At 48.9% G+C, this 14,893-nt stretch overlaps 1 protein-coding gene across 2 annotated transcripts; it reads right to left on the bottom strand.

Moving 5' to 3' along the window:
- Positions 1-7,459: 7,459 nt before the first annotated feature.
- PDP2 (pyruvate dehydrogenase phosphatase catalytic subunit 2) lies at positions 7,460-14,284 on the bottom strand. Of its 2 annotated transcripts, none has more exons than XM_077755527.1 (2): positions 14,203-14,284; positions 7,460-12,589 (listed from the first exon to the last, which is right to left on the bottom strand). In XM_077755527.1, the coding sequence occupies exon 2, from the start codon at positions 12,526-12,528 to the stop codon at positions 10,936-10,938; it is 1,593 nt and encodes a 530-aa protein (XP_077611653.1). In that variant the 5' UTR covers positions 12,529-12,589; positions 14,203-14,284; the 3' UTR covers positions 7,460-10,935. The 2 variants fall into 2 exon arrangements, with proteins under 2 accessions (XP_077611653.1, XP_077611654.1); XM_077755528.1 differs by lacking the exon at positions 14,203-14,284 and adding an exon at positions 13,915-14,166.
- Between the last annotated feature and the right edge of the window lie 609 nt (positions 14,285-14,893).

Below are 14,893 nucleotides of genomic sequence, written 5' to 3'. Positions count from 1 at the left end.
GTCGACACCCTCTCCCCCCAAATAGGCCCTAAGAGCCGAGTGCGACAGAGCCCAGACTGAGGGGACTTTTTTAAGCTGCCCTTTGATTGTCAGCTCTCAAACGGCCACTATTTCAAGCCCCAACGCCTATAGGAGTAGGGCCAAGTGGTGGCCGAAGTCAGCTCTGTGGGCCTGGCTTACTCTTGGAAGGCATCCCCTTTGGGGCCAGCCATGCCCTCTGACATCAGCACTGCCTATCGGGAGAGCACAGCATCCCCTGTGCATTGGGCTGAGGGCTTGTCTGTCTGCCTCCAGGAAGCTGCAGACCAGGCAAAAACTAACCTCATTTACAGAGCTCACCCCACAGGCCACTGGCTACCACTGCCAAGAGAGAAGCACATTGTGGGGATTAACTGAGATAATACAAGCAAAGCCCTTACTTAGCACAGGGGCCGGCACATCACTGGCCCTCAAAAAATGGGAATAGCTACTCTTATTTATTATTGTCATTACAGCTACAGTCATCCTTGTTTTTGTTGTTACAGTAGCATTTTTATCAGGTTTCCTTCTGGTCTTTTTTTTTTTTTAAGGCATTTATCTTATGTTGTTGAGTTCAGGTAAACAATATGCTGCTCCCACACACACCTGGTTTCAGCAGAAAGGAGCCCCTCCGACTCTGCTGGGTCGCCCTCTATGCATCCTGGACCCCTGAGATTGCACTTGACCTTTCTGAATGTCTGTGGTATAGCTTATGTCATCTCAAATACCATCAGTCCCTGCCCCGTAGGATTTCAGGGCCCCAGATTCTGAAAGTCAGGTTCTAAATGCTGGATCCCCATATGACTCCTGCACCTGGATTCTAGAACCCTCTGGATTAAACCTACAGAAATGGGCTTGTTTCCATAGTTAGATGTGAGGAAGAATTTTCTGGCTTTTTAGGTGCATAAGGTCTGGCAGTGGGTCATGAGGAGAAATGAAGATGCTCTTGACTTCCTGGGCATAGTGTGTGGTGGCGGGGGGAGGGGGGAATGTGGGCTGCAAGAAGAGAGGAAGAAGGGCTGGGGTAGAAAGCCAGATTCTGGGAAGTGGTTGGGAAGGGAGACAGGGAGAGTGGCTGAGCCAGGCTTCCCCCTTCCCTTCTGGGGTCATTTCCCAGCAGGGCAGCAAGGTTAGCTAAGGTTGGGGGTCACATGTTCCACTCTTGCCCCCAGTGGTTACTGCACAAGGTGAGACTTCCTTGTTACCCGAAGGACAGAAATAGGTCCCAGGTGATGGCCAGAGCTCCATGCCCAGAATCACCAGGGTTATTCTGAGAGTGGCAGGCACAGAGCCAGGCCAGGCTTGGTCAAGTGGGACTGAGCTGGAAGTGACATCGTTGGCCTCCAGGCTCGCCCTGCCCTTTCAGTAATCCTGAAACGGGGTGTGGGTACTGGAGCTGTACTCGGGCCGACCCTCAATAGGTGGGCTTCACTCATTCCTGACTCAGCTGTGTGACCTTGGGCAAGCCACTTGGCATCTCCAAGCCTCAGCTTCCTTCTTAGATGATGCGAATCTTGATCCCTGCCTCTCAGGGTAGTTAAGAGAACTCTGTGAAACTGACAGATGGTGATCAATAGATGTGTGACTCTCCATTTCAGCTGTCCCAGAGTGCAAGCCTCGGGGTCCAAAGAAGGCAAGAGCCTTGTCTGCATACCCCAGCTGCTAAAAGGCCTCTTACCCACCATTCTGAAGGAGTCAGAGGCAGGCACAATAGCACATTTCTGGAAGGGCTTGTGGGGATTTTCCAGGAAAAACTCCATCCAACTGGAGAATTCCATTCCCAGCCCTGCTGACCAGGGCTCAGGCTAAGGAGGGGACGGTCTGGCTCATTCCGGTTCTGTCCGGCTCCTGCTCCTCGCCTACAAAGCCTGGCTCAGGGTGCCTCAAATCATGTTCTTTTGCTGTTTGCTGTGCAGTGTGAGGGGCCTGAGGCTCCCGAGGTCCGGCTCGAGGTCCCAGCACAGGACAGTACTGGGTTCACAGTTGGTCCTCTCCTAACTCCTCAGCCCTTCCAGGCGCACTTGCCTTCCTTCATCCACATATCTGCATTTTCCCTGGAGCCAGCCCCTGCCCTCAGGGTCAGCCTCGATGAACTTGAACCAGCCAGCATGACTGACGCTGACTTAGGGAGAGATGGCACCTGACCCAGCTCTGGGCGTGGGAGCTGACAAAGGCAGCTGGAGTAGGAAAGGCTAGCTGGGCTGGAACAACTGCCTGGGCCAAAATCTCCGAGGACTGGGACATGCTGTGGCATACTGTGACATTTCTGTGCGGCTGGAGCACAGGTTTGAGGGAGTCTGTTGGGCACTGAGGTCAAGGGTGGTAGTTGAACTGGACTCAGTTATTTACTGAGCTGGAATCAGAACCGGTTGCTTTCCCAGCCCAGGCTTCTTCCTTCACAGCTGCTCCTACCAGGGTTTTCCATGGGTTTGGCGGGGAGAACTGGGTGTGTGGGTAGGGAGTGAGGAGATGGGGAAGGGGTGTAGGGGTGGGGTGGGGGGGTGAGGGTGGTGGGGGAGGCTTCTCAGCAGAGGGGCCAGGCTGGCAAATAGGAATCTCAAAACAACAGGGTGTTGCATCTGGGCTCAGGGGGACCCAGCTCAGCTTGCCACAAGGTAGCCACCTTCTGGGATATTCCTACACCCACAAAATGCACTTTCTGCCCACAAAGGTCCCCAGGGAGTCATTAGAACACTCAGATGTGCACGAAGCAAAGCTCTTGGAAGGTCCCAGCAGGGACCTAGGTACCCTGAGATCCACTCTGTCATTTTATTTGAACTTTAGCCCAGCACCTGTGCCCTCTCCAGCTGCAGCCACCAGCTTCACCCCCACGGAGGGGAACATGGCTCCCCTCCACCCTGCAGGCTGGCACCAAGGTTTATGAGCCAGTGCAGAAGCCTCTGAGAACCACACGGGTGGAAAAAGTTACCCGGTTCTAAATCAGCCAGCCTCTTGGTGATCTCATCCCCTTCCCAATATAGTCATAGTCCCCTCCTCCACCACCAACCCCTGGCCCGTGGGCTAAGTCACGAGGGAGCTGGTGGAGGGGGCATGTGTGAGGGCTGGGGGAAAGGATTTTCACTTGGGGTCACTCATTATACTGTGTCATAATGTGATTTCCCACCTCACCCCCACTTACAGTATTTACATTTAGCAATTTCCTGCCTAATAGTAAAGATCCTCCACCAGCCTTTTTTGCACTGTCACTTTAAAGTCCACCAGATGGATGCCCCAGAATCCCTTTGTCCAGTATGATGAGGAAGGACATGTCAGCAGTGCTCAGTTTCTCTTTCTTACCAACACCAGTGCCATGGCCATTTTTGTTCAACCTCCCCCACCCCTTATGCAGTTGGCTGTCCCTCTCCCTCTCTTTCTCTCTCTCTGATAAATTCTGACAGGTGCTGGGCAGGAGAGCAGGTTTCACAGTGTGGGTGAATAGTTCTGGGCTCTCCCCCAAGACAGAGGTGCCAAGCCCAGGGCAGGGAGGGGGGGTCAGAGACCAGTTCAGGGCCATGGGGGCAGGAAAGCAAGGAAGTCTGTGATCTACTAGTCCCTCCTGCCTGCCTGAGGCAAGCAACCCCTTCCCTCCTCCCTCTCCCCCCACTTCTACCTGCTTTTGCCCTCCTAACCCCACAGGCCAGGTTGACCAGGGATATAAGTAAAGGCCATTCACAGAGGCTGTCTTGTGCTGCATGCACACAGCCCCACCCTAGGCAGAAGCAGAGGGTCCAGCCTCAGGATGGGACCGCTCACAGTCCATCCAATCCACATCTTGCCAAATGCTCCTCTAGCTTCTGCTAGAATGCTTCCACAGAACAACAGCTCACTCCTTCCTGCCAGGCTTTAAGGGAGTGGGTAAAGCATATTTTTGTTAGTTTGGTTTTGTTTTTGTTTTGTTTGTTCGGTTTGTTTTTTATCAGGTGAATAGGTATTCAACACAATTGCATGATTGCTTAGACAATCACATCACAGCTAAGAGGAAGTTTTGAAGTCACATACCGAGGTTCGAAACTCAGCTCCACATTTACTAGTTTTGTGACCTTGAGCACATCGTTTTTCTTTCCCAGGCTCAGTTTCACCCTCTGTAAAATGGGTTCATAATACTTGCTTCAGGGTGCCTGAGTGGCTTAGTCAGTTAAGTGTCTGGCTTTAGCTTGGGTTGTGATCTCATGGGTCGTGAGTTTGAGCCCCATGTTGGGCTCTGTTCTGACAGCATGAAGCCTGGAGCCTGCTTCAAGTCTGTGTCTCTTTCTCTCAGCCCTTCCCCTGCTCATGCTCTGTCTCTCTCTATATCTCTCAAAAGTGAATAAACATTAAAAAAATAAGTATTTTAATAGGGCTGTGAGATTTATTATGAGGGATTGGTTCACGTGGTTATGGAGGCTGAGAAGTCCAACGCTCTGCCCTCCACAAGCTGGAGGCCCAAGAAAGCCAGTGGTGTGGTTCCAGTCCAAAGCCGAAGGCCTAAGAACGACAGGAGCCAATAGTGTAAGTCCCAGTTGGAGTCCACAGGCCCGAGAACTGGGAGCCCTAGATGTCCAAGGGCAGAAGATGGATGTCCCAGCTCAATGGACTGCACGTTTCTCTCCTTGTTTTTGCTCCATTCCAGCCCTGGGTGGACTATTTGATGTCCACCCACTCCTTTACTCAGTCTACTGATTTAATCTCTTCTGGAAACATCATCACAGCACACCCAGAAATAATATTTTACCATTCAGGTAAAAAAAAACCTTAACCCAGTCAGGTTAGCACATAAAATTAACCCTCACAACCATCTTTCAGATTTACCAATTATCAAGAGTTTGTTGCACACTAATGTCAGTCTCTAGGGTCACAGTTGCTAAGTTCAGCCCAGATTCAAGAGGAGGAGAATTAAACCCCACAGCTTGATGGGAGGAGCAGCAAAGAATCTGTGGTCATCCTTAAAAGTGCAACAAGGAGCAAGAGGTGGAGGGTTCCAGGCTCCCTCCCAGGTGTCACCAGGGGGCAGCCTGACTCTTGGAAGATGTGACCTCAGGTTGTGGAGGAAAGACTTCTTTCTCTTCTCTCCTTTCTCCTTGTGTGACTGTGGTACCTGCACATCTGAGGAGGAGTCAGAGGAGGCTGGGGAGAAGATGCTGAGCTTTCTCCCAAGGGCAAGGGAGAGCCTTCCAAGGTTCCAGGTATGGAGCAGATGAGTGATACATAATATTTGAGCCAGATCACTCTGGCTGTCTTGTGCTGGGTGGAGTTGACTGGAGGGGACAGCTGCTGTTTGTGGGTGGGAGGGTAAAGGTGGTTTGAATCATGCTTGGGGCTGGGCAGGAGAAAGTAGACCCCAGAGCTGCTGGTGGGGGGCGGGGGGGTGGCTGTGGGGACTGGCTGCAGGGAACAGGAAGAGGAGGTAGGAAGGGTTCAGAGGTGAGGGGCAGTCTACAGAGGAGAGCACCCACATTGGGAGAGACTGAAAAGGTAACAACCATTCCCTCACCACCTAAAGCCCACCACCTGTCATGGGACCCCGGCAGCCCTCTTCCCACAAAGCAGGGCTGAGTGATCAGAGGATGGGGTCCTTCTCCCGCCTCGCAGTCATTCCAGCCCCAAGCATGTCTGCGGTCTGATGAGGTTCCTTGAAAGGTGGCCCAGGCTGCAGTCCCTGGGAACCCCTCCTCTGGCAGGGCTGTGCCTCCGGACCTCCCCTCTGGAATACTCTTTCCACTCCAGCTGTGGCTGGTGCCAACATGGCCAGATGGTGACATCTAGAGGCAGCTTCCTGTCTCACACGCATCATGGCAGAATCCTACAGCAAAGGGCCTGTGCTGGAGATGCCAGCCAAGCCCAGGGCTCCCCACTGGGGTTCCCGTCATCCTTAGGACTGAGTGACCGAGCCACAAGGCAGAGCTCAGAAAAGGCCCAGCCCCTTTATCCCTCCATGCCAAAGCCCAATTTGGAGACAGCAAAGCCCCTGGAACCCCAAATGAACCACCCGTGGATACTCTCCCATCCCACAAGCCAAGGACATGTTGGCTTGATGACATTCCCTATCCCCTTACCTGCTGCACACCTTTGTTTCAGAAGAAGGGTCATCCCAGGAGCGCAGCCAGCCTCTTGTCACAGAGCCAACCCCTCATCTCCCTCGCAGGCCAGGCCCATCCTGTGTTCTGAGTCCCAAATGAGAATCCCTCTCCTTAGCGATACCTTTAAAATTACTCGTTCATTTCCATCTATCCACACCCACAGTTTTTCTGGTACCAGACGCTCCTGACCCCTCTCCTCACTTTTACACCACCACTCAGTTTTCCTACTACTCCTCTGACCTCTCTTTTGCTGGTTTCTCTTCATCTGTTCCTCCCTTAATCATCCATCCATCTGTCCATCCCCCCATCCTGCTTCACTCATTCTACAATCAGCAGGACAGGAACTACTTCAGGGGATTTAGTAGCATCAAGTAAAATAAAAACAAACATCTAGAGATGAAAGAAGTAGCATAAGTTTATTTCTTCCCCCTGGAAAGAACCCAAAGAATTCAATTTTTAAAATTTAATTCTTCATTTCCCTTGTATTTTTTCCCTTATATTTTTATAGTGTTCCAAAATAATGGGATATTGGAACACATATGTTAAGTATATCTAGCTTGCTTTCAGCACCACCTACTTCTCTATCCCATCCCCACCCACCCTGGGCCAAAACTGTGCAATGAAAAGAGTTTTCATGCATTATGTTCTATTTCTCAAGGGGCCAGTATAGGGACAAGTGGATGGACTGTGGACTTGGTTCAAATCCTGGCCCTTCCACGATGTCAAGGGCAAGTTTTTCAGTCTCTGGGCTTGTTTTATGATGTTAAGAAGAGGGAAATACCTCTTCCTGTTGTCCTCATCAGACCTCAGACATCCCCTTTTCCACCTTTCCCTCCCCCAAATCTGCTCCTCTTCAAGTGTCAATAAATTAATAGTTGGATTGCACCTTAATAGTTGGATTGCAACTTAGTAGTATGGATTGCACCCATAGAGGCAGTCCTTAGGAGCTTTATCACAGCAGCAGGGAGAGACAGCTCAGGTGGTGGGGGTAGGATGGAGAGAGGTCTCCAACACTACGGGGGTAGCTACCTAGAGCTTTTCCCCAAAGCTAGCTCTGCATTTAACAAAAGCTGGGTTTACAGCTCAGTTAAATATGAAATCCCAGCAGGCCTTGGCACTGAGTGTGGGGAGACCCTTAGAACAAAAGCCTTAACTTCCCTTTCCTTCATTTCAGGTGCTCACACACATGGTTAACACTAAGTGAGCACTTCCTGTGTGGTCAGCAGCTATCACAAATTTGCAGAGAAAACCTCTCCTTTGCGGGAGGAGGGATTCTTACAGACTAAAATCTTCCATGATCAAATAAAGGCGGTAAAACAAAGGCTGGTATAATCTAGCACCCTACGGACCTAAAGAAATTAATATTCAAACCAAAAGAAACCAAATTTCATTTTGCCTTTTATTTACAAGTTTCATTTAAATATCTCTGTTAGAAAATCAATGTCAAAGAAGATCATGGGTATACAGTTTAAAATACAGAAGTCCATAAATATTTAAGAACATGGTTAGTAATTTGCCCAAGTAAATTCTTGATAATGAATTATTTTCCAGGAAGCAAGTTCAACATCAGGTGCCCAAGGTACAAGGGACGGAGCTCCAGCCCACTCAGGAAATGGTTGCACACCAGTCCGTGTGTCCCCCTGTGACAAGGCAGCTTGCACAACAGCTGTACCACCAGCCTTTACACCCCAGCTCCAAACTGACACCAGGGCTTTCCCTGCCAGGGGGAAGGAGTCATGTTCAGAGACAAATGCACCATTTTAAGATGAAACTAGGATGGCTCAGTTCCAAGATGCTCTGGCTTAATTTGGGAAGTCAAAGCCTCCCAAGAACTGTCAAATAAAGATACGTTACCAGGGACTGATGGACAAGAGTCAAGCCAGATTCATTCTGAACACATGTTCTTGTTCCATAGAATTCATTATTCTCTTCTTTAACTGACTCAAGTTCAAGCTGTTCATATTTCTCTTATGTAGAAAAGGTGCCAGCTCAAATGCATCTAACCTGAACTTTTACCCAGTGTGCCCAATACTAATGATCTTTGAGGCCGGTCCTACTTCTGGGAAACTATGTTTATATATTAACGTACCTCAAAGTCACATTTTCATGATAACAAATTAGCTTTTTTATAACAAATTAGCTTTAATGTTACAAATAATATTTCAGAAAACTGAATCTAGTAACTTGACTGAGCCTACTAATCTGAATTTAGAACTAATACCATCTTCTCTATCCATTTTGACCAATTCCCAGAGCCAGCAGAGCTGTGATATTTATACATAAAACAATATCTAACTTATGCCAATATTACAAAGTTTCTTACCTAAAATAAGCAATTCAAAGAACCAAAGCATACTTTATTCAAGTTACATCCAAAAAAATGTTCAATGGTATATTTTAGTTCATTTTAGATGTCTCAATATTGAAATCTTTACTAAAAGAAATAATAAGTGCTTTGGAAGACTGACAAGTACCACCAAGTGCCCTCCAGCACTAGCCCACGTGTGTCAGAAAGGCCATGGACACCAGAATCGTGGTCAGGGAGACAGATGTGCTGCGGGTTAACCAGGAGACTCTCCGTGGACCATTCATGGAAAGAGCTGACAGAGTTCACAGTGGAAAAAAGCAGACAACAGGGGCGCCTGGGTGGCTCAGCTGGTTAAGTGTCTGACTTCGGCTCAGGTCATATCACAGTTCATGAGTTCAAGCCCCATGTCAGGCTCTGTGCGGACAGTTCAGAGCCTGCAGCCTGCCTTGGATTCTGTGTCTCCCTCTCTCTGCTCCTCTCTCTCTCTCAAAAATAAATAAACATTAGAAAATTTAAAAAAAAGAAAAAAGAAAAGGCAGACAATAAATTGGTCTTTCTGTCACCTCAATATACCAATTAGAAAGCAGGAAATAGATTAGGCAGAGACAAAAAGACAGATAAACTTGGAGAAGCGTGTGGGAAGTCTGTATTCTCTTGAGCTGTCCCACAAGTTACTGAATCGCATGCATTTTATGACCCATGCTAAGCTCCAAAACAGGATTCAGACACTCTGTAATCCCGGTAAATGCTCCGTCGGTGTGCCAGGGTTAGCTGGCATAAAGAACAAAGGATGGCAGACAAGCAGTCTTCAGCTTTAGCCACAAACCTTCATGCAAGCACAATAGCAGTGTTTCCCATTTTATTTCTCAGTTATGATCCAGGAGATCAAAAGGAACATTAATGATTTCAGAATGAAAGGACCAAGGCTTAAGGACTCAGAAGAGCTGAAGCCCAGTCACTAAACAGCGGCACTGGAAAACTGACAGGGAAATGTCCCCAAGTTAAAAGTACCCCAACATTTGAATGAATATCACTGGGACATGAAACGTCAAACTTTCTTTTTTCTTTCAGTGGATGGCACAAGATGGTAAGATGAGGAGAGGGATCAACTAAAGTAGTGCAGGAAGACAGAACTGTCAGCTTTGTGGGATTATATTTGTGTTTCCATTTAGGGACACATTTCCTGTTGTGTAAAAATGCCTCCACAACTCAGGAGAACATTAAATTCATTCCCCTAAAAAGGATCCACATGGTTTAATTTGAAATAAACACAAAGACTGTGCTGCCCACAGAAGCCATTACAGGTTACATTTTTATTTTTGCCCCAACTCCTAGACTAAATATGGTCTGGCTCCTGAGAAGCCACGGCAGTTTGTCCTACAGTCTTACGGCAAGCATCCCATCTGACAAATCTCACTCCTTCTGCCCCACTGCCTCTCAGGACAAAGCAGCCCCGGTTAGCGACTTCCTGAGCAATTCGTGTTTTCACCTGTCCAGAATCGGGCTCAGTCTTAGGGCCATAATCCACTGCACAAGCCAGTTCTGCCTACACATCTGTCACAACTACCATATTACACAATCACATTTTCTCCTCCCCTACAACCATTTGAACAGGGAACCTTCTTTCCGGACAATGTTGCATGCGTATAGTCAGCAGCAGCAGAGTGAGGGAGTTTGGCAGAGCAGAGGTAGGAATATTAGGTGGAATTAACAGAAGAATGTTTGAGAGGTATAATCAGAAAGGCTAAGTGCTATAAATAACCTCCCAGAGGCTATGCCCTGGAGGATATTTTATTAATGCAGGGAAGGCCAGGAGTTAAGGCTTAGTCAGAAGTTACCTCCTAGTATGGCTCAAGGTTCAAGGGGTAGGACACAGTGGAAGGTATCACAAGTGGCACGAGTCAGTTCATCAGCTGGTCCAGAGGCCTTGCCCCTCTCACTCTCAACTGAAAACCAAGACAAGTCATTCCAAGCATGCTTACAGCAGGCCTGTTTGCAAGTTTGAGGACTGTTTTAACATAAACAAAAACACGACTAGGATGCAGCATCACAAAATGTTTTCATAAATATAATCACACAAAAAGTTAGCATATTGCATAGAAAAGTATTCTAGAATATTCTCTGTAAACCTAGGTCTTAGTAATTGAAAAATAAGTCCACAATTGTAAATTGAGGAAAACTACCAAGTTTGCAGATTTTGCACGACATCAGGAAATCCTGAAGTTCTTCATAGTCTTAGAATGATGATTAAATTTATCATTTGAAGGCTCAGGCTGACTGTTTAACAACAGTGTCTTTATAAAAGGACTTTGGCTGTGGGCCCAAGTCAATTCTATGGTCACAATGCTCTGCCCTCTCTATGCAGAACGGGGGACCAAAACACACTGTAGCATGAAATCACTGCTACTGTTTTTAAACCAAGTCTGGTCTTTCCTCATGTCAGTCTGTTATTAAGCCAGCTACATCCACCTGCCTTTTTAACAGTAAGGGCTGAATAGTCAGTTTAACGTCTTAGAAAAGCATTTAAGTTAACCTTGGCAATATGGAACACTCTTAACCCCCTTTGTAATACGCATCAATGGAGTCTGAGTTAAAATACACCACAGTGACAGTGATGTCATCCCTGTACATCCTCGCCAAGTCCTCCGGCAACGTCAGCATCGCTGTTAGCCGCTCCGGCTCCATCTCCCCATACTCATTGCTCCCTATGGCGTGTCTGATCAGACGTGTGGCTGCGTTTTGGTCGGCCGCCTGGAGGCCCTGGGCTTTCCTCTGCAGCAGCAGGCTTTGCATGAGTCCTAGGTTGGCGGGTCTCTGGGCCAGGTCTGGCTTGTGCCGACCTGCTTCAGCCAGGTGCTCTACCACCAGCCTTACCACATCCTCATTGTCCAGCACATCCCACAGGCCATCTGACGCCAATACGAGGAACTTATCCTGGGGCCTCAGCTGGTGGTAGGTGACCTCAGGCTCAGCAGTCAGGTAGGGTGGAGTATAGTAGTGTGGAGGGGTGAACTGGTAAATGTTGAGGGCCTCGGTGTCAAAGCCCCTCTCCAGGACACTGCGCTGCAGCTCCTTACTCCACTTCAGCTGGACATCCCCGAAGGCTCTGGAGGGCATGAGCACGCCCAGCAGCCTGTTGTCCATGACGACTGTCCTGTCCTCTGATTCAGGATGCTCCCTCTTGAGCCGTGATAGCTCAGCTTGATTCCAGGCATTGTGGTCACGGGTGAGGGGCAGAGAAGACCACATGCCATTGTCCTCCTGGACCCCAAGGATGGCCCGACAGTCACCAGCATTTGCCACATGCAAGTGAACTCCATCAACATGGGCCATGCAAGCTGTAGCCCCAGAGAAGGCCACCTGGAGTGAAAGGTTCCTCATCATCTCATCTTCCAGGGGAGCCTGGACTTCCAGTGAGATGTCAGAATCCAGTCTCTGGAAGGAATACATTAATCCTTCCTTAGTGTTGAGCCCCATTTCCATGTGCAGGTCAAGCAGCTCTTGCCAGTAGACACGGAGGTGATCAAGGTGCACTGACGTGACATCCTTGTAGATACTGTCCCCTGGGTGCTTGAGCCAATGCAGGATGGGCAATAGGGGCTTCATGCTTTCCATGGCTCCCTCCATCCGCTCCAGGGTCTGTTGGGACATCAGTGATACCGCCACGTAGTAGAAGAGCCTCTCGCTCACTGCTTGAGCACATGCATGGCCACCATGTCCATCGAAGATGCCAAACATCAGCCCGCTGGTCTGCAGGCAGGAGGCTACACCTCGCCGGTCCTCCACTGGGGAATTGGCAGCCAGCTGGTTGCTCTCAAACCGTAACACCGAATTTGGAACTCCACTGGCAAGGTCAAGGACCTTGTGAGCTGACTCACCGGCTCGCAGCACTTCATTTACCTGCTCAGGGCTGAGCTGCAAGGGGAAATCGTCTTCCTCTGTTGATGTATGTCTGTAGGCTTTCTGTAGGGCAAATCCACTGCATGGGGCACTGCTTTTTAGGGTGCCTGGTACCTGGGAAAAGAGTCTCCATCTTGATTTGTTTCTATTTGAAGCACACCTTGAATATAAACGTCTGCCCCCTTGTAATGTGGCAATGCTGTTCCTTGCAGAATTTAAGATCCAGAAGGGCAAAGTACTTGACATTATGAAATGATATCAGCAAATGTGTTTCTTCAGCAAAAGGGGCTTTCTTTAAACCTGAAAACTGAAGAGTTGAAGAAAGTTCAAATTTAATTTCTTAAAAAAACAGACTTTTGAAAACATTTATTTTGCTACTATCTTGAACAAGTATTTTAAGACAAACTTTAAAAGAGTGTGGGCTCCTGGGTGGTTCAGTCAGTTAAGTGACCAACTTGGGCTAAGGTCATGATCTTGCGGTTCCTGATTTTGAGCCCTACATTGGGTTCTCTACTGTCAGTGAGGAGCCTGCTTTGGATCCTCTGTTCCCTGCTTCTCTGCCCCTCCCCTGATCATGCTCTCTCTCAAAAACAAAAAAAAAAAAAAACTAAAAAAATAATAAAACAGTTGACTAAATTCAAAATACTTAAGCAAGTCTCCCTACCTCCCATTACAACACAAAAATAACATTCCAGAAAATGAGGAAAACAGGATTTTTATATGCTCTCCACTCATACAGAGCCACGGAAGGCTTCCCCACAGAGCTCACTCATTCCTCACAGCTGACCCAGGCGCCCCCTTGTATTTTCCTTCCCAAATTCTCCCATGTTCACTGTCCCCAGCCGACTGTGTTTATTTAAATATCTATCTGCTTCTCCACTAGTCTATAACCTCCATGAATTCAGGAACCTTGGCTCCCTTACTTATCAGTGGCTCTCCAGTGCTCAGCCCCATACAACACACAACAGGCCCTCAAATACTGGCTAGACACAGCATTTCCAAAGTCCCAATAGCACACCAGGTGGGACACTAGCTGTCTAACATCAGATACACTGCTTCACTTGCCTGAGCTCCAGCTGTCTGTCAGGGCGATGGGAATACCAGTCTCATAAGGTTTGTGAGGATTTAATGAAAAATGACCCTTCTGCTCCAAAAAAAAAAATAGCTATACTTTTATCATTAAGAGACTAGTCATTCTGTATACATTTTTATACAGTTGAAACCACAATTTACAATCTGGTTTTCTTTTTAAGAGCATTTTATTCATGATAAAGACATTTCAGGGACGTGTACTACCCCATTTTGGCATAAACAATTTCAATTTACTTAACTGTTCTCTATTGTTATAGATTTAGAAGTCATTTCCACTGGCTCGCTATTTATAAAACACCAAACTGCACTGCCTTATGCACCAACCTTTCCTCTACGTAGGTTTTAATCTACTTATTTCCCAAAGGAGGAATCGGTAGATCAAAGAGTGTAGACTCATAATTCTCTGCCCCACAATCTCATAGATAAGGGTGCGATCTCCGGAGTCTATCAAGCCGGATCGCCCTCATAACTGGTGCGGCCACATCTCCGAGCCCTGGCTTCCCAGCTTGTAGAACACGGAAATTCGGTCGAGGCGCCTACCTCACAGGGGTGCTCCAAGGACTAAAGCAGCTAGTTCATGTGCCCGGGTCCGAAGCCAAGGGTCCTTGGCGAGTCCGCAAGCCCACGTGGCGCGTGCGCGCGGTGGGGTGACCGTGGCTGCGGGCCCGCCCCCTCACCTCATTTCACCTCACCTCCGCTTTCCACCTCATCATCTGAGCCGATTCTGCCGGCCGCAGAGGGCCGGGCGCTGGAGACGCCCGGCGGGTTGGAGGAGTCCCCATCCCGCGATCGCTCCCCTCGCTCCCTCGGACCCTCGCTCCCACTCACCAGCTTGCTCCACTGTCGCCGGGTCCGTCCCGTCAGTTCCGCGCCTGCGCACAGTGCTGCAGCTGCCACCACTCGCGCCTCACCTCCTTGAAGCGGCCCCTTGTGCAAATCCAGATGGAGAAGGAAGCATTCTCTCTCCAGCTCTTATTGGTCCACCTGCGGAGGCGGGCCTTTGACGGACAGCAGAATTGCCCAATGGCTGAGGAGGACGACAGGGCGAGCAGGGCGGGAGGGGCCAAATTCAGTTCCTCCCAACCCAGCCGCACCCTTCTGGGCTCTGACCGTGGGTGGGCAGAGCTTCCCGCTAGGATACCAAGCTGTCAGGGACTGAGCCGCCCCACCAAGTGATCTTCCACACTCTGCACACTCCAAACCCAGCCACTTCTCCATTTCTTTACTGTTGTTAATAATACCGCACGGTTTCCTCTCCTTTGCTTTGCCGGTCAATTCAGACCCCTCTCCCAAGCGCTGCAGCCTTGTAGTCAACCACCTGGACACCTCCCTCTGGAGGCCCTATGCACTCCTCGAACACATCTTGCCCGGGAACTCACTCTCCTACCAAACTGCCCTTCCTCTCCTACCCTAATCCAATAACGGTCCCACCATCTTGCCAGATAGCCTGAACTAGAATCTTGGGAGTCTTGATTGCTCCCTCTCTCCAGCCCCTCTCCTGGTATCTAATCCTGTTAAT

This window comes from Crocuta crocuta, unplaced genomic scaffold, assembly GCF_008692635.1.
Source record: "Crocuta crocuta isolate KB4526 unplaced genomic scaffold, BGI_CrCroc_1.0 scaffold152, whole genome shotgun sequence".
NCBI lineage: Eukaryota > Metazoa > Chordata > Mammalia > Carnivora > Hyaenidae > Crocuta > Crocuta crocuta.
Note: the sequence above shows the minus strand (reverse complement) of the source record. Positions and strands in the feature narration are given on the sequence as shown.

Coding starts and splice junctions, on each gene's coding strand:
- PDP2 (XM_077755527.1), bottom strand. CDS start 12,528: ATGTCAAGTACTTTGCCCTTCTGGATCTTAAATTCTGCAAGGAACAGC.